This window comes from Mustela nivalis (genome assembly GCF_964662115.1).
Source record: "Mustela nivalis genome assembly, chromosome: 1".
Lineage (NCBI taxonomy): Eukaryota > Metazoa > Chordata > Mammalia > Carnivora > Mustelidae > Mustela > Mustela nivalis.
The window spans coordinates 202,776,894-202,804,407 of NC_139020.1; the positions used below are offsets into that span (position 1 = coordinate 202,776,894).

At 51.4% G+C, this 27,514-nt stretch overlaps 1 protein-coding gene across 5 annotated transcripts in view; it reads right to left on the minus strand.

The window, feature by feature from the left end:
- The window catches only part of SLC27A1 (solute carrier family 27 member 1), a 33,385-nt gene that overhangs the window by 3,560 nt on the left and 2,311 nt on the right, over positions 1–27,514 (minus strand). For all 5 annotated transcript variants that reach the window (XM_082709312.1, XM_082709309.1, XM_082709310.1 and 2 more), the window contains exons 3-9: positions 8,984–9,378; positions 8,690–8,851; positions 8,517–8,586; positions 7,631–7,722; positions 7,450–7,559; positions 1,268–1,477; positions 3–129 (exon numbers count right to left, since the gene is read on the minus strand). In XM_082709312.1, the coding sequence (XP_082565438.1) occupies positions 3–129; positions 1,268–1,477; positions 7,450–7,559; positions 7,631–7,722; positions 8,517–8,586; positions 8,690–8,851; positions 8,984–9,378 (1,166 nt within the window). The remainder of the gene's footprint in view (positions 1–2; positions 130–1,267; positions 1,478–7,449; positions 7,560–7,630; positions 7,723–8,516; positions 8,587–8,689; positions 8,852–8,983; positions 9,379–27,514) is intronic.

The following is a 27,514-nucleotide window of genomic DNA, read 5'->3' on the forward strand; positions in this document are numbered from 1 at the left end:
ACCGGCCTGACATGGGATACAGAGGCCCTGGGCATCCCGCAGTAGTTCCATGGTGTCCTCATTGACCTTCACCAGCCGGATGGGGTACACATGGGGTAAGATACGGCTGTTAAAGCCACAGGAGCCAACCTGGGACAGAGCGATCTGAGTTGGTGAGAAGCCCCGGGGGATGGAGGGGACACAGCGTCCTCCCCACGGACACCTTGCCTCTCCTGCCCCAGGGCCTGGAATGAACACCCCTGCGTTGCCTGAACTCTGTGACCTTGGGTGATCTGAAAAAGGGGGTCTTAAGGGCAGTGCCTCCTTCCTGGGACTCAGGCTCCCTCTTCTCCCCCTTCCCAGCTGTCTTTGCAACCATGTGAGGAAACCCGCTGACTGGTCACCACTTCCAGGTCCATAAAACCCTCTGTGCTGGCAGGAAGGAAATGTCTAGAAGGACCCTGAAGCCCACTGCCCACCTGGCTCAATCCAATGAATAGAAATGCCTGTCTCTACACTGTTGGGCATGTTTGTTACAGCAGCAAGTTCCATGAGCATGGCCAGGGTATCTTCCCCGGCTGTCTATTCAACAGATATGCATGGGGCTGGGGCAGGGGGGAGGGGAGGCTGGCTCTCAGGTACTGGGGCCCCAACACAGAGACAGACAAAAAAGGAATTCCTGCCCCCAGACGCTTGCTTTATCATGATTCTCCTGATCTATGCATGGCTTAGTAGGGCTGCGTAAGAGGAGGGTCCGGCTCAGGCAGAATGGAGACAGTGATTGCGAACCCTCAAACCATCTGCAGAGAGCCTGCTCCCTGGGGGTGCTGTGCTGAGCTCACGGTCTGCTGGGGATCCAACAAACCCAGGGAGCTATCATCCCCACTGACAGATGATGAAACCAAAGCCCAAGGAGTCTGAGTGACTTCCCCGGTAGGAGGAGATGGGCACGCCAACCCCGGGCCAGGACCCCCAGGTCCCTGCTCACCCGATACCCCCACAGGTAGGACCTGAGGCTCATGAAGGCTGAGGCCTTGGCCCAAGGGATACCACCTGACAGAGGACTTGAACTCTGGGGGCACCGCATCAAGGCTGTGTGTGGTCCTGCCAGGCCTAGGAGCTCCCCCTTCCCCCAACCCTGTCAGCCTGGCAGAGCCCTCCCAGGGGTAAGCCTGTCCTACGAGAACAGGGGGAGGTGGGGGGGACTGGGGAGGCCAAGGTGGCAGTGATCCCCGAACGTGATAACCTGCCCACGCCCACCCCCCCACCCCCCCCCCACCCCATTCACCTTGCCATCCATGTTGGCTATACTGCAGTTGCATTCAGTGGCTCCATAGAACTCGCCGATCTGGCGCACACCGAAGCGCTCGGTGAACTCCTCCCAGATGTTGGGCCGTAGCCCATTGCCCACCGCCAGGCGCACGCGGTGCCGCCCCTCCGCCTCACGCACCGGCTGCTTCAGCAGGTAGCGGCAGATCTCCCCGATGTACTGGACCACCTGGGGGGGGGGGGCGTGGGAAAGCAAGGGGTGGGCCTGAGGAGAGTCACCACTCCAGCCTGGGTGCTAAAACCAAATCGTCTTCAGGGCGATGTAACACCCATCCCCACCCCCAACCCGGGCCATTTGCACCTACCCCTTGCTGGATGGGGGTGGGGGGCAGGAGGATGCACTCAGCGATTCTCACGCCCCTCCCCGCCCTTCTGCTCCCCACGCTGTCTCCAGGGACCCCCGCGTGTACCACAGGCAGTGCAGGACTGCGGGGTGCACCGCTGACACCCCACCAGCCAGCCCTCAGCCAACAGCCCTAGCTCCACCGGCTCCACTCCCAGTGGGGAGGGGGTGCATCTCCCAGATACCTCAGGCGCCTTCCAGTCCTCATCTCTGGGTTGACTTTGAATGATTACCACCAATATCCCCAATTTTTACTGAGGGTCACCAACAGTAAGTACCTGGACCAAAGCTGATAAACAGCAGAGCTTGATTTGAAGCTGGGCAGCCTGACTCCGGAGTCTGAATGAAGCAGTTTCGAGCCAATTCCCTCTGGCCCCACCGTCCTCACCGCCTCCTCTCCTTTCATTTCCCACCAACACCCGCTACCACCCCAGCTCCTCCTCAGGGCCTTTGCACATGCTTTCTTCCCTGGGGCATTCTTCCCTGGGATGCATCTGGCTCTCCCGTTTTGGGAGAAAGGTAACCGCTGCGAACAGACTGTCCCTGAACACTGCTTGCTAAATCTCTGATGAGAAAACAAATGTACTGAGTACTCTCTCCCGCCAAGCAGAGAGTTCATTTAATTCCCCCAACACCCCATGTTGGACATGAAGCCCTGAGATCCACAGAGGGAAAGAGCGTGCCCAAGATCTAACCAGGAGGCAAGCAGAGATGGGGCAAGATTGGAACCCGATGGTGCTACGTTCCCTCCCTGGGCCCCCAGGCTCAGGTCCCTGCTTTTGCCTGTGGCCCAGCCCACCTCATCTCCAGGGCAGAGCGTCAGACAGGGTCTGGCCAATCAGCCCAGTACAACCTCAGCTACTAAGTGGTTCAAGCCTAACCAGAATTAGACCCATAAGAATCAGTCCCAGGATTTATGATAAACCAAAAGGATGAGAAAGGCTCTTTATCTCCTGGAGCTGCTGGGAACCTTCCCAGCCCCAGAGAAGCAGGGCTGGGAAGGAAGCTGCCACTAAGGAAGGAGAAAGACAAGAAATGGAGAGGGATTGAGGCACTCCTGGATCAGGCTGTGCCTGAAGCTGTCCCCCTGTGGAATCTTCAGGTCCATGAGCTAATAAATCCCCTTCTTTAGGAAGCCAGGGTTTAGGCTAGGCTTTTGGCTCCTGTCAAATGATACAAAGTCCTGCCCTGAGCAGCTCTCAGCTGTTCTCTTCAGGCCAGGGGAGGGCTGCCAGCCATGATTGAGGCAGCTAAGGTGGTAATAACCCCCTCGGGCCCGAGGCTGTGTCCCTGCACTGAGAGCAAACATTTAATCTTTACCTCTGGTCTGGACCCTCAGACAGACCCAGTGCTCAAGGGAAGACAACTCGGGTCAGTTCAGAGAGCCATACATCAGTGGGCCTATGCTAAGACCTCCCGCCTACAGGGTGACAACTGGATAGAAACTGGAAGCTGGGGGGCCTTCTGGGGGGCTCAGTCAGTTAAGCATTTGCCTTCAGCTCAGGTCATGATCCCCGGATCTCAGGATCAAGCCCTGCATTGGGCTCCCTGCTCAGCGGGGGAGTCTGCTTCTCCCTCTCCCTCTGTCCCTCCCCACCCCCCGCTGTGCACTCTATCTCATAAATAAAAAATTTTTTTAAAAGGGGGGGTGGAAAAAAATTTTAAAATAAAATAAAAAGGGGGGTAGGAGGATGGGAGAACCAGGTGATGGGCGTTAAGGAGAGCACATGATGGAATGAGCCCTGGGTATTACAGGAGACTGGTAAATCACTGAATTCTACCTCTGAAGCTAATAAGACAGTATATGTTAATTAATTGAATTTAAATTTTAAAAAACAGATTGGATGAATAGAAAAAAAAAAAAAAAGATTCTGGGAGGAGATCATTGACCTGGGACCCCGCCATGACTCCTATGTCAGGGTGATCTTATACTTTAAGTGCACACACCCCAGTGGGTATGGAAGGATAAAGACACCACATACTCAGTCCCCCAGGATGAGAAGGGGTCCAGCCCTGTCTCCTGCCTGTGTGTTCCTATGTAGCCAAGAAATTGGGGTTCTAAATGACAGCCTGCTGTCTCCCGTGAGGATAGATGTTCTGTGATTTGGCCGTGAGGATAGATGTTCTGTGATTTGGCTGCAGCCACTGATTCCCCATCCAACAGCCAGAGGATGGGATTTCTGAACCCAAATGCATGCGCTTGTTTTAGCAACATTCTTGTTAAACTTGACCTTTGAGGATTTTGTCCTCTATTCCCTAAAGGGCTCCTAGGGTTTCCTGGTACTTCTCTTGACACAGAAATTCCCCTTCTTAGAAACAGAATAGACTATCAAGGATGTGGAGACAGTGACCAGTGCCCAGTGGGAGTATGGCACGTCAAGGACAAAGAGAGGGACCACCAGACACTACAGGCCTTCTAGGAAAAAAAGTTGAACTTGAAGCTGATCAATTATCTAGACCAGAGGTTCTCAACCACCAGCAACTCTGTCCTCTCAGAACCCTTCGCAACATCTGGGTACATTTTTAATGCTCACAACCTGGGGGAGGGCAGGGGGGCGGGGTCTAGTGATTTTGGGTCAAGAATGCTGCTGAATATCCTATAGTACACAGGGTGCCCCCACCGAATGATCCAGCCCCAAATATCCTTAGCATCATGGCTGAGAAACACTGCATTGTACCCAACTCCCAACGGACAGGAAACACCGGGGATAGAGGAACATGTTAAGAGACACCCCAGCAACATCCAGACTGGGAAAATACTACAGGACGCATAGCCCTTTAGTAAATACAAGGCAGAAAAAGAAAAAAGAGACAAAGGGCTCCTACAGATGAAGGGATCCTCATGAGACACATCGGCAGGTCAAAATGTGTGGGTCTCCTCTAAAACCAGATTTTTTCCAAATTACAGAAACAGGGGGGAAAGTCACATTTTGACCCAGTGAGACACAGGGGGTGGAGCCACTGCCCAGATTTCTGATGACACTGAGAGCTCACTGTCACGTTTTGGCTGTGATGATGGGGCTGAGCTTATGGCGTATTTGTTTTTTTTTTTTTTTCCCCCTTTTGTTGTTGTGTCCACATATACATAACATAAAATTTACCATTGTGAGCACAGTTCGGTATCATTAAGAACACTCACCCTGCCGTGCAGCCCCTATCATCCGTCAGGACTCCTTTTATCTTGGAGAACTGAGATTCTGTCCCCACGAACCACTGACTCCCCACTCCACCCCAGCCCCAGGTGACCACCAGGCTTCCTCCTGTCTCTATGACCGTGACTGCTCTAAGTCCCTCATATAAGAGGGATCATACAGCGTTTGTCTCTGGGTGACTAGCTTATTTCCCTCAGCACAACGTCCTTGAAGTTTATCTATGTTGTGGAATGTGCCAGAATTTCTCCCTCTTGAAGGCTGAACAATATTCTGTCATATGAATACACCACTTCTTGTTTATCTATTCACAGGTTGGTAGCCCCTAGGTGGCTTCTATACTTTAGCTGTCGTAAATCATGCTGCTGGGAACAGGGATATACAAATATCCCTTCGAAATCTGAGAGGCAATGTGGGGGGTTTGGGGGATAGGGAAGGAAAAAATGAAACAAGATGGGATCGGTGAGGGGAGACAAACCATAAGAGACTCTTAGTCTCACAAAACAAACTGAGGATTGCTGGGGGGAGGAGGTTGGGGGAGGGGGGTGTGGTTATGGGCATTGGGGAGGGTATGTGCTATGGTGAGTGCTGTAAAGTGTGTAAACCTGGCGATTCACAGACCTGTACCCCAGGGATAAAAATACATTATATGTTAATAAAAAATAAAAAATTAAAAAAATATATCCCTTCAAGACCCTGCTTTCAATTTTCTTGTTTTAACAATAGTCCTTACCAGACACAAAAGGCCACACATTGTGTAAGTCCCACTTACAAGAGATGTCCAGAACAGGCCAATCCATGAAGACAGAAAGCAAATTAGTGGTTACCCAGTTTGGGGTGGGGGGTGCTGCCAGTGACGGGACAGGGATGGGGAGTGACTGCTAACGGGTTTTCCCTCCAGCGTGATGGAAATGTTCTGTAACTAGACAGAGGTGATGGCTACAAAACATAGTGAATATAGCAAACACCACTGAACTGTTCGCTTTAAAAATGGTTTCTTGGGGCACCTGGGTGGCTCAGTGGGTTAAAGCCTCTGCCCTCGGCTCTGGTCATGATCCCAGAGTCCTGGGATGGAGCCCCACATCGGGCTCTCTGCTGAGCGGGGAGCCTGCTTCCTCCTCTCTCTCTCTCTCTCTCTGCCTACCTCTCTGCCTGCTTGTGATCTCTGTCAAATAAATAAATAACAAATCTTTTAAAAAAATTAAAAAATAAAAATGGTTTCTTTTATACGAATTTTGCCCCAAAAACAAAGTCAGTCTCATCTTTCGGAGGTTTTCCCGAAGCATTTCTGTGAAGGACACACACTTCTCTCTGGGGGATGCTTCACAAGGATGCAGAAGGAGGGAGGTGGGTGGGGCTCGAGGGGGTGGGATGGGGTGTCTGAAGGCCCCCTGGGGCCAGTGACAGGTGCTTGGGAATCACCTGTACCTTCTTCTGTCCATATTCATGTACACAGCCTTTGCCCACAACCCAAAATCAGAGCATTCCTAGGAAAGCTTTCATAAGCTTTAACAGCATCAAACATATCTCCTGATACCTAAAAGTATGAATTACACTTCACTTTTATGAAAGATATACATCAGAACTAGAATGTGTGTGTGTGTGGTTTTTTTTTTTTTTTTTTTTCCTTGTAAAAGAGAAAATCCTCTTTGGAGTTCTTTCGGTTAGCAAAAGGGACTGATATAAGTCTTTCCCCACAGTGAAACCATAATCGGAACTTTCAGAGTGTAGACTATCTATATTCACGACTCTTGATCATCAAGTTAATAAAATAGACTTCTGCATTTCAAGACTTGGTTTAACGATGTTCCTAGAGAGTTCCCCATGAGCAAAATGGAAAATCCTCAAAAGTGGAGCCGATCCCAGCCTCTGCCCCCAGGGGTACCCAGGATGCCGGCCAGAGCCCCCACCCTGCCTAGCTGTGTGACCTGGGCAGCCAGCGTGACCTCTCTGGTCCCCACCTGTCCAAGGCAAGGCGGGCACCTGCCAAAACTTGGCGGTCCCTGGCCACACCCCCTTCTCTCCTCTCCTCAACCCTTCTTCCTGGAGGAAGGTGCTAGAACCTGTATATAACCCCCCATCCGGGCATTGAGATCCTCAGGCTAGTTTCCTCTCACTGCGGAGGGGAAAAAAGAGGTTTGGGCGGGGCCTAGTCCCCCTTATCCTCCCCCTCTCCAGCACCGTGGACGTCCTCCACCTCTATCTCATGCTCACCCCGCCTGGAAGCCCCACACCTTGTGGCCCTAACCAGCCCAGAGCAGGGTCTGGACGCACTGGTCTCATTTCCTGATTTCCTGGGGCCACCAGCAGGGAAGACTCCTGGGGCACAGAGCGGACTCCTTAGAAAAGTCGGGGGCCTGGGCCCCACCCGGTCTGTAGTATAGGCCTCAGTTTCCCGGCCTGCAAAATGGTCTTGGTGGTGCCTCTGCCCACTCTCACGCAATCATGCGGATCCACTGAGCTTGTGGAGGGGGGCGGGGGAGGGGGGTTGGTTTAGCCTGGGGCGGGCCATCCTCCTGTCCCTCTCCAGAGCAGCCCTGGTGGGGCGGGGTGGGGGTGGTGCTTGGAAGGCGGGTGGGGTTGTGGCTGCACCGCGGAGGTGGCCTGGCAGGTGGAAGGTGGGGCCACGCGGGAGGGGCGGGGCCTGACCGTGCAGTTGTACTTGACGCAGTCATCCCAGAAGCGGCTGGCGGAGAACTTCTTGCGGAGGACCACCGTCAGCCCGTAGATGAGACACTGCCCCACGCCCATGATGTTCCCTGCAGAGGGCGGGCTCGGTGAGGAGTCCCCAGTCCCTGCCCCCCACCCCGCCCCGACCCGCCCGCGGTACCTGCCGTGTGGTACAGGGGCAAGCAGTCATAGAGCACGTCTGCCACCTGCATGCTGTAGGCGTGGTGGCCGAAGGCTGCGATGCGGTAGTACCTGCAGGGGCGGGGAGTGCAGGGGCTGCGACTTACATCCTCCCGGGCAGGGGAGTGGAGGGAACGTGCAGAGAGGGGCGCGGGGGGGGGGGGGGGGGGGAGGACAGAACACCGCAGGGACCCAGGCAGAGCCAGCCCAGCTCACAGGGGTCCTAGAGAGGAACATGCCGCCAATAACTGTCAATGGTGCTAGGGGCCATGAGAAATAGGAGAGCAGAGAAACAGAGAGGGGCTAAAGGTGACACAGCCAGAGAGGCTGGGGGATCCTGTGAGGGGAGGTGATGCATGAGCTGAGACCTGGTGAGAAGGAGCCATGGTGGGGGCCGGGGAGGGCCAGGGAAGAGCCGCCAGGTGGAGGGCACAGCATGTGCAAAGGCCCTGAGGCCAGAAGGACACTAGTGGATCTGAGGAAGTGTAAGGAGCTGAAAGGCTAGGAGTGAGAGGTGGAGAGAAGGAAGAGGACAGCAGAGAGAACTGGCAGGCGTTGCACAACGCGACCATGGATTTTACTCTGAGGGCCAAGGCAGGTACAGGGAAGTCTGGCACAGGAGGGTCTGGTTTAGGATTTTAAACCCTCCTGCAGCCACTGAGGGGAGCAGGGCCATTAGGGGCAGGAGCAGGAGCAAGAGACCAAGGAGGGACACAGAGCACCACTGTCCCGAGATGGGCTGTGGGTTTTACTGGGTTGAGACAGAAATGTTCCCAAGATCCCAACAAGATTGAGGGAAGGGGTCAGCCATAGAGGCAACCTGGAGTCACTCCCCAAAGCTGGGATAAGGCCCATGGGCCCCTTACCTGCTGTGCACTACAATGGCAGCCTTGGGCAGCCCTGTGGTCCCCGAGGTGTAGATATAGAAGAGTCGATCTGCAGGAGATGCGTGTGTTGGAGACCGAAGACCGGGTGGGTGGGACGAGGGGACAGGGTAGGTAGGCACTGGCTGAAGAAGGGTGTCCCACCCTGGCCTCACCATCCATGCCCTTGTCAGGGGGCTGTGCCAGGGGGGCTGTGGAGGCCTCCTTCAGCAATGGGTCCAGGAGCTGGGTGTCTGGCAAGATGCCCTCAGGCCCCAGTTCTCCAGAGCAGAACTTGACCAGGCTCTTCCCCAGCTGTCCGCTCACCTCGGCCACCGCTGCAGCCCAAAACAGATGTCACTGTCAAGGACGGCCAGGGCCCCTCCCAAGGCCTGGGATGCACCACACCATCTCCCGGTCCTAGAACCCCGGGAGTCCCGACCCAAGGTGATAAGTGCACCCAACCTCACCTGCCGCCAGCTCCCCTCCGAAGATGAGGGCCTTGGCCCCCGAGGTGCCCAGGCAGAAGGCCAGGGGCTCTCGCCGTAGGTTAACGTTGAGCAGAGCGGCTTCCACGCCCACCTTGGCCAGGCCCAGCCAGAGCCCCACGAACTCCGGCCGGCCCTCCAAGAAGATGGCCACCACGTCACCTGATGCAAAGCCCAGCTGGCAGAAGAGGTTGGCCACAGCATTGGAGTAGGCATCCAGCTGCGCGAAGGTCCAGCACACATCACTGCCTGCGTCCACCAGTGCCAGGCGATCCGGCTGCCGCCGCGCCACCACCTGGAAGATCCGCGGGATGGTGTGGCGGGCGCGCTGGTGCCTCCGCAGCTCCAGACGGACACGGATCAGCACGAAGAGGCCACTGGGAGGAGGGGGGAGGGAGGGGATGGGGTCACTGAGTGCCCTGCCTGGCCTCCAGGAGACCTCTCCAAGCCTCAGCATCTCCATCTGGAGAAAGCAGAGGGAAAAGTCCTGCACTGCCAAGGAAGGCAAAGGTTTAATCAGGACCTTTTGGTCACTGGGTCTCTTGGGGGTACTAAGGGCATAGAAAGGGCAATTTGCCAGCCAACCCAGAAGTACACAGATGGTCAAAGCTGGCCATGCCAGGCCATGCCATGAAAATCAGTGACTCTGTCCTTCTCTACCCCAGCTAGTTCAGTGACTCGGAGGGAGCCAGGGTCCAGTCCTTCCTTCTTTTTCTCTCCTGGAACATCCAGAGCCTCCCATGGACCCCACCACCACCTTTAGCCTGGATTCCTCATGCTGCTTCCACCCCAACCTGGTGTCCTTATCACCTCCTCCAGGAAGACTTCTAGGGCTCAGCCCCTGCACTGTGCCCACTGCTCCCCCATCAAGCATAGAGTCCCCCAAATGGGGCCAAACTGGGGCAGGCACTGGCTGGGCTCAGAAAACTCTCTCCTGCCCACCTTGGAAGCTCCCCCTATCCCCTATTCTCCATCAAAGCCTCTGTGCAAAGCCATTCGATAATGGGTGCTCCCCCCCACTCCTAGATCGTGAGCACCCAAGGGGAAGTCACATCTGGTTTGGCTGAGGAGCCTGGCACCTACTAGATGCCCAATTAACAGCCCGACTGTACTCATGTGCCCAAACCTGGACCTCAGTGTGCCCTCCATCCCTGGAGGTAGCAGCCAGCACAGAGTCAGATTTTTCCATTCATCTCCCAAATGATGAGCATCTCCTGTGTGCCAGGCCCCCAACGGGCAAGACCCAGTGGTGATCCGGGCATAACCTTTCTCCCCCTCCAACTTTCTCCTGCTCCACCTCCCTTTCCATCCTGCTTCCCCTGCCAGCTCCCCCCTTGCTCACTCACTCCAGCCATGGGGACTCCTTGTTGTTCCTTGAGCATACCCGGCACACTCCTACCTCAGGGCCTTTGCAAAGGTCATGCCCCCTGCCTAGACCACTCCTCCACCAACATCTACATTGCTCCTACCCCACTTCCATCAGATCTTAGCTTAAATGCCACCTTCTTCAGGTGGCCATTCCCGGACAGCCATCTGTTACGGTACCATCACCAACCCCCTCTGATCCCTGCTTTGTTTATTTTTCAACACGGCACTTACACTGTCAAATGCCCTGTGCAGTTTCCTGATCTACCATCTTGCTGCTGGGCTATCCATCTCTCCCTGCTCTGGATGACAGGCACTTGTGTCTATTTTTGTTCTAGGCCCTGGAGAGACAGCCGTGGAGACAGACCAAGGCCCCACTCTCCTGGAGCACAGAGAGCCTGCCACAAATAATCCCACAGGACACCATTGGAGGGAGAGAGAGAGAGGCATCTGAGCTCTCATGCCAGACCTGAATCCCGCAGCCCAAAAAAAGCAGCCACCTCTTTATGGCTGGCCAGATCTTTGGTGAGAGGAGGGGCAAGGTCCCAGGCCAAGACCTCTGTGAAGAGAGGCAGGACAGGCAGGGGGACAGCTGTAAGGACCAAAAACAAAGGGTCTTGGGGAGGATACCACCCACCAGTCCCCTCTGGGTGCCTGCCCCGTTACTCTCAGGGTGACTGATGGCCTCTAACCACAGAGCTCTGCTCATCCAAGCCCCTGTTTGCAGTGACCAGGGGAAGCGACGCCTGCCTCCCACCGGGAGCTTGGCACATAGTAGGTGCTTAGCAAAGAGAGGCTAAATGACTCCCTTCAAGACCCTGAATCTGGAGCCCAGGAGCCCGCCCCTCCCTGGTGACCAGTGCAGAGGCACGGATTGCTTCATGCCCACACAGTGAGCACCTGCTTTGCACAGGTGAAGCTGATCAGGTGGGAGACGCAGATCGGTGGGGGTGGGGGGGGCCACAGTGAGCGCTGGGGGGCTGAGATACTGGTGGCAAAGGGGCAAGAGGAGTCTTGTGGGGAGATGGGGATGCTCTGTATCTTGATGGTGGTAGTTACCCAGATCGAAAACCCCAAACGTACTCTTAGCACGGGTATATTTCATTTTATGTAAGTGATACCTCAAAAACAACCCATGGGAACAGAGCCGATTGGCAGTTGCCAGGGGCTGTGGGGAGGGGAAAGGACTGCTAATGGGAATGGGGTTTCCTTTTAGGGTGATGGAAATGTTCTGGAACCAGATGGAAGTGGTGGTTACGTAACTGTGAATGTGCTCGATGTCACTAAGGTAAATTTTATACACACTTCACTACAATAAAAATGAACAGGACAACTCAGGAAGAATATCTTGTAGCAAGTTAAAAAGGGGGAGTCTTTGCCTCCCAGAGACAGACTCTAGAAAACTAAGAGGTGAAAGGATGTGCCCGTGGGACTCCGAGAGCGGAGGGAGAGTCGGTGAAGGTCATGGATGTTGGGGGATGGGCACATGGGCTCACAACATTATTCTCTCCATTTCCATAGGCAGGAAATCTTCCATAATAAAATCTTTTATTTATTTTTATTTTTTAAGGGGGCGGGCAAGGGGCACAGGGAGACAGAGAAAAGAGAATTTTAAGCAGGCTCCATGCTGAGACATGGGACTCGATCTCACGACCCCGAGATCGTGACCTGAGCTGAAAACAGGAGACGGATGCCTAACCAGCAGTGCCATCCAGGCACCCTCTCCCCACAAAAATGTTTTAACCTGGGGCGCCTGGGTGGCTCAGTGGGTTAAAGCCGCTGCCTTTGGCTCAGGTCATGATCTCAGGGTCCTGGGATCGAGTCCCGCATCGGGCTCTCTGCTCAGCAGGGAGCCTGCTTCCTTCTCTCTCTCTCTCTCTGCCTGCCTCTCAGTGTACTTGTGATTTCTCTCTGTCAAATAAATAAATAAAATCTTTAAAAAAAAAATGTTTTAACCCTCCAAACGGCCTGTGAAGCCCCGCCTGCCCCAGCCTCCATCTATCTGTCCACTTGATCCTGCCCTCTATTCCTCCAGCTTCCTCTCACCTCCTTCCCTGATTTTCAGCCTGGCAAAGGTTCCTGCCCCTGGGCCTTTGCCCATGCAGTTGCCACTGCTGGAATATTCTTCCCCAGACGTCTCATCAGGCTTCCTTCACATCTTTTACCTCTCAGCTCCACCTCCAGCTCCTGCCTGGAGAGGTCTTCCTTGCCCTGCCCAGCTTGGATCACTATGGCTGTTTGAGAACCTGCTTGCCAATTCCTTGGCAGTCTTCCCTTCAAAAGGCAGGTCCTATTTCCCTGCCCCTTGGGAAGGGGCAGACTCAGGGACTCACTTCTAATGAAGAAAACACAGCAACAGTGATGCTGTGTGACTTCTGAGATGGGGGCACAGAGACAGCACCCCCTTGCTCTAGGCACACCGATGTTCTCACACTCTCTGGGGACAGTGGCCCTCAAAACCCAGCACCAAGTTGCAAAGAAGCCCAGACCATGTGGAGAGCCCATATGTAGGTGTTCTAACAACACGTCTGAGCGAACAAAACTTCGGGTGATTCCGGTCCCAGATTCTGAGTCGGCCAGCGGAAGCCCCAGACTTGGCAGAGCAGACAACATGGTGACATCTGACTTCCTGACCCAGAAAAACCACAGGAAATAATACTGGGCCTTGTGTTAAGCCTCTAGGTTCTGGGGTAATTTGTTACGCAGCCATGGAACTGATGGGTAACTGCTACGCTCCCAGCCCGTTTTATTCCTACGGAGCGATCATCACAATCGGAAATGACCAGCTTCCTTTATGGGTTTCCTGGCATTTTATATTGATGTCTATGAGAGTAAGCACCCTGTCTATTGTGTCCGGGAATACAGTACTCGCACGAAACCCAGGACGATGCTGGTGTCCTCCCACACTACACAAACACAGCCCCGCCCCCGCCCCTGCACGCAACGGTGGCTGTTGAAGAGTGTCCCCAATAATTCACGTCCACCGGAAACCTCAGACGTGACCTCATCCTGAAGTAGGATCTTTATAGATGTAACTGAGGTGTGTATGAGACGAGGTCATCCCGATTCCCCAGGCGGGACCTAAGTCCAATGACAGGCGTCTTTTTAAGGAGAACACAGAAACACAGGGGAGGAGACAGGAGTGACACGGCCACGAGCCTCAAGACACCTGGAGCCCTCAGAAGCTGGAAGAAGCAAGAGAGGATTCCCTCGAGAGCTTTCTTTCTTTCTTTTTTTTTTTTAAAGATTTTATTTATTTATTTGATAGACAGGGATCACAAGTAGGCAGAGACACAGGCAGAGAGGAGGAAGCAGGCCCCCTGCTGAGCAGAGAGCCCGATGTGGGGCTCGATCCCAGGACCCTGAGATCATGACCTGAGCCGAAGGCAGAGGATCAACCCACTGAGCCACCCAGGCGCTCTGCTCGAGAGCTTTCTAAGGGAGCACACCTGCCGACACCTCGATGGCTGGCTTCTGGTCACCAGAACTTAGAAGAAGACAAGTTCCTGTGGTTTTAAGCCACACGTTTGTGGTCAGTTACAGCAGTCCCAGGACACGACAAATGTGGACAGTAAGATCCCCCACCTCCCAGGTCATGCTGGGGAGAAAAGAGGCCAGAGGTAGATCGCTGAAGACAGGGCCTGGCACATCCTATATTCCCAACCAACTCTGTTGCTATCCTTTCCCCCACGGAAGGAAGCATGGTGAATAAGAAATCAGAATGGAATTAGCACTTTATCTGCCCAGCAACTTCATTGGTATTCACCCTGCAAGGAAAAGAGAGGAACAAGCAAGTTATAAGAGCAGGGGTCAGCCCGCGAAGCCCCAGGGGTAAGGCAGAGAGGCAGAGGAGGAGGCGGAGCTGATTTCTCAAGCACCTGTCCAGGAGCTCTGAGCCCCAACACACCCCAGGAGAAAAAAGTGCCCTAGAGTTCACGGTCTTAGGTCAAAGCCTCTTTGACTGCCTACAAGCTGTGGGGGCCTAGGCAGAGCCTGCCCTCCCTACAGGCCTCAGTTTCCTTACTTGGAATGTCCAAAGACTGGACCAAACGACCTCCAAGGTATTCTCCAGCTCACTAAAGTGTAGGTCCTGCCACTGCCCTATTTACAAACAGGAAGTGGGGCCCAGAGCAGCCACCCAAACAATGCAATTCTCAGCCTAATACCTGTCAAGCATGTTAAGTGCCCAGCCAAGAAGAAGGGTTGAAGAAGAGAGATCTGTTGTTCCTCTGCCCAGCGGGATCCTGCCTCTGCGCTTTGCACCTGCTCTTCCCTCTTCCTTTCCCCAGATCTTTGCAACGTTGCTTCCTCTCATCTGCCTACTTGCGCCGGAGGCCCTGACCTGATCCCCTTGGCTGGAGTCACCACCAGTGATCCCTGCCCCACCCCCAACATGTTCAAGCCTTCTTGTCAATTTCAGATGTTTTATTATGCCCTCGTTGCCTTTTTGATTATTCTTCTCTCACTAGACTGTGGGCTCCACTGGACACATTCAGAGCGTGTCACACTGAACATGCTGTCCCATAAGCCCAGATGGGGTCTGGCACCTAGGAGGTCCTCAGGGATGGAGAGAACAAATGACTTTCTCCAGTGCAGACTAGCCAGAATCTGACCTTCTTGGCACCCCAGCCCGGGCCCCACCATGACTCCATGGGACCAGCACTGTAGTCAGTCTTTCTGGTCTCCTGGCTCTGCTCTGGGCCAGGCCCCATTCCCTGCACAGCAGGGTGAATGGTGGTCCCCAAAAGATATATCCAAGTCCTGGCCTCCTGAACTTGTGAAAGAAACCATATGTGGGAAAAGGATCTTTGTAGATCTTAATTAGTTGAGGATCTTAAAGAGATCGTCTTGGACTAAGGTAAGCCCCAAAGCTAATGACAAATGTCCTTATAAGAGACAGAAGAGGAGACACAGACACGGAGAAGAAGGCCACGTGAGAACGGAGGCAGAGATCACGGTCGACCTAACTTTAAACCAAGGGACTGCCATGGAGCACCAGCTGCCCCCGGAAGCCAGGAGATAGACATGAGAGAGTCTCCTCCAGAACCTCCCAAAAGATCCAGCCCTGCCCTCGGCCTGACTTCAGACTTCTGGCCTCTATAGCTATAGCAGAATTAAATTCGGATGTCTTAGGTCACCCGGTTTGTGTCATGGGAAGTGAGCACAGGCATACCTCAGAAATATTGTGGGTTTGGTTCCAGACCACCACAATACAGCAAACAGCACCACAAAGCAAATCAAATGAATTTGTTTCCTACGGCATATAAAAGTTATGTTTACGCTATACTCTAATTTATTAAGTGCGCAATAGATAGCATTATGTCTAAAAGACCAATGTATGTATCTTAATAAAAAAAATACATATTTAGAGACCACTGGGTAGCTCAGTCAGCTAAGCAGCTGCCTTCAGCTCACATTGTGAACCCAAGGTTCTGGGATCGAGTCCCACACTGGGCTCCCTGCTCCTCAGGGAGGCTGCTTCTCCCTCTGCCGCTCTTTCTTGCTCTCTCTCTCTCTCTCATGAATAAACAAATAAAATCTTTTATTTTTTTTTTTAGAGATATTATTTATTTGCGGGGGACAGACGAGGGACAGAGGGAGAAGGAGAAGCAGGCTCCCCGCTGAGCAGGGAGTCCGACATGGGACTCGATCCCAGGACCCCAGGACCGCAACCAGAGCCCAAGGCAGTTACTTAACGAACTGAGCCCCTTCAGCTCAGGTCATGATCTCAGGGTCCAGGGATCAAGCCCTGCATCGGGCTCTCTGCTCAGCAGGGAGCCTGCTTCCTCCTCTCTCTCTGCCTGCCTCTCTGCCTACTTGTGTTCTCTGTCTGTCAAATAAATAAAATCTTTAAAAAAAAATACTTTATTTAGCTCCTTTCTTCAGCTAAAACATGCTGACCATCATCTGAGGCTTCAGTGAGTCATAGTCACTGATCACAGATCACCATAACCAATATAATGATAATGAAACATGAGTTTGAAATATTGCAACAATTACCAAAATGTGAAAATGTGAGAGACACAACATGAGCAAACGCTCACGTGAGAAGAAAATGGAGCCAAGAGATGCGCGCAACATACGATTGCCACAAACCTTTAATTTATAAATAAAAATAAAAAATAAATAAACCAAAACCAAAACAAAGCAAAAAAACCCACAATATCTGCGAAGCACCATAAACCGAGATATGCCTATACGCCATGCTTCATCTTCAATCCTTGTCTTGCTTACTGTTCTCACCCCAGCACCTAAAACAGGGGAGCCCATGTTTCCATTCCTATTGTCCAGCAACAAGTCCACTTTCGGCCTGGTTGCCCCAAACCCTCCCTGCTGCGCCACCCTCCTCCTCCTCGGTGCATGCCAGTCTAACCATGCTGCTCTCCTGCTCAGAACCCTTCCCTGGGCACACGACGCTCCTCTGCTCAGCATTCAAAGCCCTGGAAATCGGGCTCCGCTTGGTGACCTCTTTGGCTCCTTGAACTCCCAGCGCATACACCTCCCTGCAACACATAAGCAACTTTCACACAATCTCTTCAACACAAAACACAGCAGTCCCATGTTCCCTTTCTTCTACCCAGAAAAGCTGTCACGGGCATGTAATGGCTGGAACCACAGCAGCCAACATGAGACCATGAGGGTACCCAGCTGGAGACAAGAAACCTTTACAGCAAGGATGGCAGAGCATAAAGAGAGACGGAAACTGAGTCAATGACAACATACGGCACGATGAATTGACCCGCCTGAAGCCATCTCAGGTCAGAACTCCATGTTACAATCAGCTGTAAATGTTCCTAACTGCCAATGCCACTCCAAATTGGGATTCATGTTCCTTACACTCACAGGTGACTAAGGTAGGTGTGATCACTGCCTACATGGGGTTTACGAGGAGAGGGAGTTAATAACCAAGGAAACAGCAAAGAAAAACAATGGTAGTCTTTTTTTTTTTTTTAAGATTTTATTTATTTATTTATTTGTTTGACAGAGAGAGATCACAAGTAGGCAGAGAGGCAGGCAGAGATCGAGGGGGAAGCAGGCTCCCAGGAACCTGGAACCATGACCTGAGCAGAAGGCAGAGGCTTAACTCACTGAGCCACCTAGGCACCCCAGCAATGGTAGTCTTAATAATAAGTTTCCTAAAAAGGAAACAAACAGACTGATGTGATCGAGCATAACCAAGGAAGACATTATCCATGGGAATGGGGGAGGCCACGTTGAGGAAGCAACATCTGCACTGCATTGTAGAGGATAGGAAGGAGGCAGCAGTCGATAAAGCTCAGGGGGAAAGCATTCCAGGCAGACAGTACCCTGAGTGCAGAGGCCTGGAGGCAGGAAGGAGATTGGCACGTTTCAAAGACAGCCAAGGTCAGTGGGATAGAGAGGAGTGATTAAAACAGAGAGTGGGGGACGCCTGGGTGGCTCAGTTGGTTGAGCAGCTGCCTTCGGCTCAGGTCATGATCCTGGGGTCCTGGGATTGAGGCCCCCATGAGACTCCCTGCTCTGTGGGGAGGCTGCCTCTCTCTCTCCCTCTGCCTGCTGCTCCCCCTGCTTGTGTGTGCTCTCTCTCTGTCAAATAAACAAATAAAATCTTTTTTAAAAATGAAGTTTATAGGGGCGCCTGGGTGGCTCAGTGGGTTAAGCCTCTGCCTTCAGCTCAGGTCGTGATCTCAGGGTCCTGGGATGAGCCCCACATCGGGCTCTCTCCTTGGCGGAGGGCCTGCTTCCCTCTCTTTCTCTGCCTGCTTCTCTGCCTACTTGTGATCTCTGTCTGTCAAATAAATAAAATCTTAAAAAAAAAGGAAGTTTATAAAAAATTAAAAATAAAATCTATTACTTTAAACAAATAATGATCACAATAAGAAATTCCAAATGTGAGGGCATAAGTCAAACATGAATAGAAAGGTTAGAAGGTATATTTGAAGAAATATCACAGAAAGTAGGATAATAAGATAGAGATGGAAAAGAAAAAAGAAAACGAAAATTAGAGAACCAGCCAAGACGGTCCAACATTACGTTTATTCAATGAATAGTCATCAGGGGCGCCTTGGTGGCTCAGTGGGTAGAAACTTCTGCTTTCGGCTTGGGTCATGGTCCCGGGGTCCTGGATGGAGCCCCACATCGGGATCTCTGCTCCGTGGAGAGCCTGCATCCTCCCCTCTCTCCCTGCCTACTTGTAACCTCTGTCTGTCAAATAAATAAATAAAATCTTAAAAAAAAAAAAAAAAAAAGTAGTTATCAAACCAAATGCTGTTCCAGATACTGAATAACAGGAGTTCCAAGAAGAGTAAAGGAAATAAACATAAGTAAATCATCAGTATCATTCAAGAAAACTTCATGGACCTGAAACCAACCAAAAGATCATACAAAGAATAGAAAGAGGGGTGCCTGGGTGGCTCAGTGGGTTAAGCCTCTGCCTTCGGCTCAGGTCATGATCATTGGATCTTGGGGTCAAGCCCCACATCGGGCTCTCTGCTCAGCAGGGAGCCTGCTTCCCCCTGCCCCCCGCCTCTCTGCCTGCTTCTCTGCCTGCTTGTGATCTCTGTCTGTCAAATAAATAAATAAAATATTTAAAAAAAAATTTTTTTTAATATTTTTAAAAATAAATAAATAAAATCTTTTTTTAAAAAATCTTTTTTATAAAATCTTTTTTAAAAAGTCTTTTAGCCCACCATCTTGAAAAGATCCCACAAGCTTCCAGAAAGGGGAAAAAAAAAAATCAGAAATTGGGAGGGTTTCTGACTTCTCAACAATAATGTGAAAAGAAATGTCTTCATTTTTGAAGGAAAATAATTTCCAACCTAGAAGTCTATCCCCAGACCATCAGTCAAGTGTGATGGTAGAAATTAAAATCTTTTCATATGTGAAGGGTCTCAAAAAATTAACTTCTCGGGGTGCCTGGGTGGCTCAGTGGGTTAAAGCCTCTGCCTTCTGCTCAGGTCATGATCCCAGGGTCCTGGGATTAAGCCCCACATTGGGCACTCTGCTCAGCAGGGAGCCTGCTTCCCCCTCTCTCTCTCTCTGTCTGCCTCTCTGCCTACTTGTGATTTCTGTCAAATAAATAAATAAAATATTTTTTAAAAAAAATTAACCTCTCATCCATATTTCTCCAAAAGCTAATAAGGATGTGCTGCAACAGATCAAAGGAGTAAACCAAAGAAAAAAACCACCAGGGATCCAGGAAGCAGGGTATCCAACCCAAGACTTTTCAAGATGGTGGGCTAATTCCATTTTTTTTTTTTAAGATTTTATTTATTTATTTGAGAGAGAGACAGGGAGAGAGAGCATGAGCGAGGAGAAGGTCAGAGGAAGAAGCAGACTCCCCATGGAGCCGGGAGCCCGATGCGGGACTCGATCCCGGGACTCTGGGATCATGACCTGAGCCGAAGGCAGTCGTCCAACCAACTGAGCCACCCAGGTGTCCCAAATTCCATTTTTTTTTTTTAAGATTTTATTTATTTATTTGACAGACAGAAATCACAAAGAGGCAGAGAGGCAGGCAGAGAGAGAGGGGGAAGCAGGCTCGCCGCCGAGCAGAGAGCCCGAAGCAGGGCTCGATCCCAAGATCCTGAGATCATGACCAGAGCCGAAGGCAAAGGCCTAATCCACTGAGCCACCCAGGCGCCCACTAATTCCATTTATTTTTATTTTTTTTAATTTATTTGCCAGAGAGAAAGAGCGCGCGAGTACACACAAGCAGGCAGAGCGGCAGGCAGAGGCAGTGAGAGAAGCAGGTTCCCCGCCGAGCAAGGAGCCCCATGTGGGACTCGATCCCAGGACCCCGCAATCATGACCTGAGCCAAAGGCAGCAGCTTAACCCACTGAGCCACCCAGGTGTCCCCCCCGCTAATTCCATTTTTTAAAAAAGATTTTATTTGGGGCGCCTGGGTGGCTCAGTGGGTTAAAGCCTCTGCCTTCAGCTCGGGTCATGATCCCAGGGACCTGGGATGGAGCCCCACATCCCGCTCTCTGCTCAGAAGGGAGCCTGCTTCCTCCTCTCTCTCTCTGCCTGCCTCTGCCTACTTGGGATCTGTCTGTCAAATAAATAAATAAATCTTTAAAAAAATAATAAATAAATAAATAAATAATAAATAAAAAATTAAAAAGATTTTATTTATTTATTTGACAGAGATCACAAGCAGGCAGAGAAGTAATACCCATCCTCGGGATGGTGGCTAGGATTAAGCCTAGATGATGGCTATGCACCAGGTACAGGAGGCAATGAGCCTAGCCTGGGCAATTTGAAGGCTAGAGAGAGACTTCTCCAAAAAAGGTGAAACTGAAAGCCCATATTATGCTATAAAAGTCATGAGAGAAGAAAGAGACAACTGTTGTCTGAGCTTGAAGTAATGATAAATACCAATAAAACTAACAAATATAAAGGTAACCAATAACCTCAAAGAAAATACACAAAGGTTGTTAACAGAATAAAAAATGATCATAGTATACTAGACAGCTCAACTAAGTGAGAATACTATGACTGTTGAAACAATGTAGAGGTGCCTGGGTGGCTCAATCGTTAAGGGGCTGCCTTCGTCGACTCAGGGTCCTGGGATCGAGCCCCGCATCGGGCTCCCTGCTCAGTGGGAAGCCTGCTTCTCCCTCTCCCACTCCCCCTGCTTGTGTTCCCTCCCTTGCTGTGTCTTTCTCTGTCAAGTAAATAAAATCTTTAAAAAAAAGAAAATGTAAACACCAATTACTGACCTGACCAAATTATAATAATGGATAATAGTCAAGTCTCATTATTAACAGATTTCTTCATTGCAAATCTGCCTGCTCACTAAAATTTATTTGTAAGCCCAAAATCAACATTCACATTACTTTCACAGCCATTCGAGGACACACACAGAGCAGCAAGTAAGTTGCATTGCCAATGTGAACATTCCCAGGTTAGGTCAAACAAGGCAACACTCAGCCTTCTTGTTTCTGCTCATGCTGTAAACAAGCATCCTTTTGGCAGTCTATTTAGCGCCACATTTTTTGCATTTTTGTCCCTTTTGCTGGTGATTTTGCTGTTTAAAAGGGCCTCCAGGCATAATGCTAAAGTGCTCTCTAGTGTTTCTAAGGGCAAGAAGGCTGGGATGTGCCTTACTTAGAAAGTTTTGTTCAGGTGTGAGTTATAATGCTGTTGGCCATAAGTTCACTGGTATTGAGTCAAGAAAAGACATTTCTTTTAAAAGACTATGGTGTGGGGATGGGGGTGCGGGGGCACCTGGGCGGCTCAGTCATTAAACATCCATCTTCAGCTCAGGTCATGATCCCAGGGTCCTGGGATCGAGCCCCACATCGGACTCCCTGCTCAGTGGGGAGCCTGTTTCTCCCTCTGCCCGCTGCTCCCTCTGCTTGTGCTCTCTCTCTGTCAAATAAATCAATAAAATCTTTTTTAACAAATAGATAAATAAAAAGACTATGGGGGTACCTGGCTGGCTCAGGCAGTAGAAAATGTAACTCTGAATCTTGGGATCATGAGTTCAAGCCTCACACTGGGCACAGAGCTTGTTTTGGAAAAAAAAAAAGGGGGGGGGGTGGGGAAATGTATATAAAATGAAGTGTCTTTATTTTTTTAAAAGATTTTATATATTTATTTGATAGACAGAAATCACAAGTAGGCAGAGAGGCAGGCAGAGAGCGGGTGGGGAAGCAGGCTCCTGGCTGAGCAGAGAGCCCAATGCGGAGGTTGATCCCAGGACCCTGAGATCATGACCTGAGCCCAAGGCAGAGGCTTAACCCACTGAGCCACCCAGGCGCCCCTCGAGGTGTCTCTAAAAAGAACAAACATAAAACAAGGTTATGTATTGCTTGGTTGATAAAAATGCTGTGATCAAAGGTTTGCAGAACCCTAACCCCTGTACTTGCCCTAGGAATGATGGTTCAGTATTTGTTAACCCAATGTTTGCAGTGACTTTATAAAACAAAATTACCACAGGTAATGAGAATCGACTGTAATAATATTGGGGCAATGAAGGTATGGAAAAACACGTGTCTGTTGGGGAGCAGGGCGTACATGCATCTAGAGGGACAGGAAGAGCGTGAGGACAAGGGGATAAAGGGGTACCACATCCCTGTCTTCCACGGAGGGAGACGACTGATGAAGTGTCCAAGTGAAAAAATGCAGATATTATCCCATAACCCATTTAGAGACACGGAGTAAAAGCCCAAAGGAGTCAGACAAGACCTAAGAGTCATTCCAGGTAGGGAAGGAAAAGTGTGGGTGTGGCCAAAGGGTGGGGCTCCAGCTGCCCCTCGAAGTAGAAGGCTCAGAGGCTTTCATCTCAAAGCTCGCGTGACTTTAATAAAATTTAAAAATTACAAGTAAAAATGGAAAGCAAGCACCAGGTGAGAAACAGGGCGGAGAACATGAGGGCATTTACAAGTGCCTACAGGCACAAAGAACAGGTGGGTCTGTGCAGATTTTTCTAACTGTATCTTGGGAAAGTGGCAGAAGATGCCTCTAAGAAGGAAACTGCAGGGCTGGGGGCAGCAGAGAGGACAACATTCACTGTAAACCTCTCTCTAAAATTTGAATTTTGTGCCACAGGTTATATATCGACTATTACACAAAACAAGTAAACACAAAATATTAAAAGACGCGTGTCGGGACGCCTGGGTGGCTAAGTCGGTTAAGTGTCTGCCTTTGGCTCAGGTCATGATCCCGGGGTCCTCGTTCCCCGTACCCATGTCCTTGCTCAACACGGGGTCTTCTCCCTCTGCCTCCCACTCCCCCTGCCTGTATGCGCGCGCGCGCTCTCTCTCTCTCTGACAAATAAATAGATAAAAACTTTAAAAATTGAAATAAAACAAAATTTTTAAAAAATTAAATAAAAATAACAAAATAAAACAAAACAAAATTTAAAAAAATAAAATAAAACAAAATGAAAAAAACAAAGTAAACAACAACAACAAAAAAAAAACAAAAAAAAAAAACAAAAATTCACCCACCTCCCTGGTCAGATCCTGATATCTCACCCATTCAACAGTGAACAGAGTAGCTAAGATGAGCAGCCTTAGCATTTATTGAGCACCTACCGTGTGCCAGGCACTGAGCTAACCTCATGGACACCCTCCAAAGTAGGGTCCTGAGATTTCCACGTGACAGGTGATGGGATGAGGTGGGTGCTCAGAGAGGTGAATTCACATGCACAAGGTCAGCCAGCAAGTCAAGACAGAATAGCCCAGAACCAGGCCCCAGCAGGGGGAGCCTGCTGCTCCTCCACAGGCTTGCCACAAAGCATTAATAAAGTATTCACCACGTACCATGAGGCAGGCCAAGTGCCCATGTTGCATGCAGGTGTTCAACGCATGCTTCCTGAAGAGGCGGTACCTACCACACAACGACTGTTTTTATAGAGGGAGGAAGTGAGACTCAGAGGGTACAACTCCTGGGGCCAGCAAGGGGCACAGCTGAGGTCCACAGCTAAACACGCTGGCTCTGGCCACCCAGCCCCCAACCATCCAACCCACACAGCCACCAAGGCCCCACCCCCAGCGCCCCCAACCAGCTGATGGCAGCCAGCACGAATGCATTTGAGTGCCTACTGGGTACCCAGCTCTCCTCTGAGAGTTTGCCATGAATAAACTTGACAGAGCACCCCAAGAACCCCAGGAGCTGGCACTACTTTTATAGCCATGGGGAAAGGACCACCAGCAAGACTGGGAACCAGAGCAGGCAGCTCCAGCCAAGGAGGGCCCCCACAGCCACCATCCATAGGTGACATTCAAGGCAACGGGACCTGAGGCCGGAGCTAGTGATGATCAGGGTACACGAGCACTCAGGGCGAGGCCCAGCCCTTACCACCTGTCCCGTCCTGCCCTCGCCCCCATTTTCTCCGGAGCACGCCCACGTGGGCAGGCAGTGGACTCCAGTGCTCTTAGCTCTAGCCACTTGCCTGGGCCGCCCCACCTGGCAGCAGCCCAAGCCACCCCTACCCGGAGACAAAGAAGCCACTGTCCACCTCTGAGCCCTTCCTGAGAGCTCTTCTCACCCTTCTCTTCTTCCTAGTCCTTCTGCCCCCTCATGTTTTCACCCCGAGCCCCAGAGCACCAGAACAGACAGAAACCAACTCGATAAACGGGATCAGATTTCAGGCCGCAAATACGGGACATGGGATGAGGTGGGAGAAGATGCCCGGGTCTCAGTGCAGGCCCCCCACCACTCCCAGCACAGCACAGTAGCTAAGAACAGGGACCCCAGTGTCCTAAGTCCTCCTTGGCTGTGCATTCTAGGTCAATGACCTCATCTCTCTGTGCCTTGGTACACCAGCCTGTAAAGTGAGGTTAGTAGGCATTCCTTCTTTCTAGGACTGTGATCCTAGTCCCTAGAGAGGGCTAAGCAAGCTGCATTAGTTAGCTATTGCTGTGTAACAAATCACCTCCACAATTACCAGCTGGAAACATTTCTTATCTCCCAGTTTCTGAGGGTCAGGAAGCCAGGAGGGGCTTAGCTGGGTGGTTCTGGCTCCAGGTGTCTTGTGAGGCTGCAATCAATGTGCTGGCTGGGGCTGGAGTCCTCTCAAGGTTTCACTGGGACAGAATCCACTTCCAAGATCACTCACATGGGCTGCCTCGCATCAGGGCAGCCAGCTTTTCCTAGAGGGAGCGATCCGAGAGAGTACTGGTGATGGAAGCCACATTCTATTACTAATCTTGGGTATAGTATCCTAGTACTTTTGCTGTATTCTATCCATGGCAAGCAAATCACTAGATCCAGCCCACACTCAAAGCATGCGGGGGGGGGGGGGCGGATCATATGAAAGTGAAGACCAGGTGGTTGGGTCATCTTTGAGGCAGTCTCCTACAGAAAAGTGTGTCAAGCCCAAGGTCAGGGAGTTGTAGTCGGCCCAGCTCTTACTCCATCCCCGGGGGAACACAGCCAGGCACAGATACTCAGGATCAGTGAGGCACAGCTGGGGCCTGGACAAGCCCACGGTAGCCAGGGAAGGGCTGCCAGCTGCCATATGCGACCCTATGTGGAAACCAGTTCATCCAAGGTGGCATGAAGACCCCACACAGCTTCCCTTGTGCCCCCACAGGGCCCCCAGCCTGGCTGGGAGAAAGAGACTCAACAATTAAAAGGCAAGAAATCAGACACATAAGAGAATTACAAACGATGGGGCGCCTGAGTGGCTCGGTTAGTTAAGCAGCTGCCTTCGGCTCAGGTCCTCATCTCGAAGTCCTGGGATCGAGTCCCACACTGGGCTCCCTGCTTGGCAGGGAGTCTTCTTCTCCCTCTGCCTCTCCCCCTGCTCAAGCTCTCTCTCTCTCAGATAAATAAATAAAATCTTTTTTTTGGAAAGCATTTAAATACAGATAATTACAAATGACAGATGCTACTAGTGGCACCAAGTCAAGCTTTGGAGCCATGCTGCCTAGGTTCTAATCCTGTCCCCACTACTTGTCCCCTGTGTGACTCTGGGCAAGGGACCAGCCTATACTGTGCCTCAGTTTGCTCATCAGTTAGATGGGGACAAGAGAGTACCCACATCACAGGGTTGCTGGGAGGATTTAAAGAAGTCATGTTTAGCTTTGCGCAGTGGCAGTATCATAGCCAATGAGGTTTATCCGAGGCGCGATTATTGCTAATTAAAGAAGTCATGTTTAGCCTTGGCATGGAGGAAGCACTCTGCAAATGTTGGCCATTCTGCCAAAAAGCCAACAAGGTGGGAGGGCATACAGGGACACAGTGTCAGGAGAGGGCTCTTGGGGTGACGTTCAAGCCACGGCGTGATGAAAAGGAAGAACAGAGAAAGAGTGACCCAGGCAGAGACAGCAGCAAGGACAAAGGCCCCAGGGCTGCACATGTTGAGGGCCAGCAAGAAGGCCAGTGTAGCAACATCATAAAGCATCATCACGCAAAAGGAGGCTCGGCGTGTTCCAGGCAGAGGGGGAACATCCTGAGCCTGACAGGCACGCTGATGTGAGGGTCAGGTGAATCTATGAAGATGGGAGTGGCGAGTGGGCAGATCCTGGCGTAGGTCACAGAACCTAGTGTCCAGCTGGAGGTTGAGTCTTTCTCCTGCAGAGGATGGGGGTTGTGGAGGATGTGTCAATAGAGGGCATGGTCAAATCTGGTCAGAAAGACCAAAGGCAGAGGCAGGGGCCAGAGCATGGAGAGAAAAGGACGAGTTCTAGAAGGTTCGGAACCAATCATTTGGCGGTGGGACTCTTCCCAACTCACCCCATCCCTGCTGCTCACAGGGATGTTTCTTTATCCTTACAATGGGTTAGTTTACCCCACCTCACCTGAGAGGATCAGTCCCGCAGACCCACAGCAGGTGCTCAGGCATTCCCATGTGGTGGTTGTTATTAAGATTCTTTCCAATGGGAACCCCCAGCAACACCTATTTCACCCCAGGAGGACCCCCAAAAGCTTCTTCAAGCATGCCCCTTGGAGACACCCCAGAGACCTTCTCCCAAGGAAACCCGCATAGGACACCAAAATCCCCTCGTGAGAGATCACGATCTCTAGAGATCCCCAAACAAGTCTTGGAATACGCAGCAACGTCTCCACAAACTCTGAACCCCTCAAATCCTGTACAGATCCCAAACTTTCAAAGAGCACCCCGGGACACAGAGAAACAGGTAAATGACCCCCAGGAGACACACACCCTTCAGAAACCCTAAAAGTCTCTTACAGATGTCTCAAGAAGCCCCTTCATCCCTCACCCACCGAGAAAGCCCTAAAAAACTTCAAAGTGTCTTTGCATCCCCCAAAGACCACTGGGTCGCCACCGCGGGCCCCTAGAGACCTATGAGAATCCCTGAAGAACCCCTAGAAGCCTCTCACAGTCACCAAGTCCCCACAGAGACCCCCAAATAACAAAGCCTCCCAATCAGCCCCAGCTCTCTGGAACCACCAGCTGCCCAGAGATCTCCAAGTTATCGCCCAGCCCCCTGAGGTCTCCCAAACAGCCTTTAGAAGCTTGAAACTTACTCTCTCCCTCCAGAGACCCTCTAGCTGTCCCCTCCAGTTCCCCTCAGAGACCCCCAATCCGTCATTCTTTCAGGTCCCAGCCCCGCCCTCATCTAAGCCTCGCCCGCCAGTCTCCAAAACCCCTCTCCCCAAGCCCTCAGAGCCCCCGACTCCGCCCCTGCAACACCCCCGCTCTGATCACCCCCCAAGACGCGCAGCTGGTCCGGGGCCAGGCCCCAACT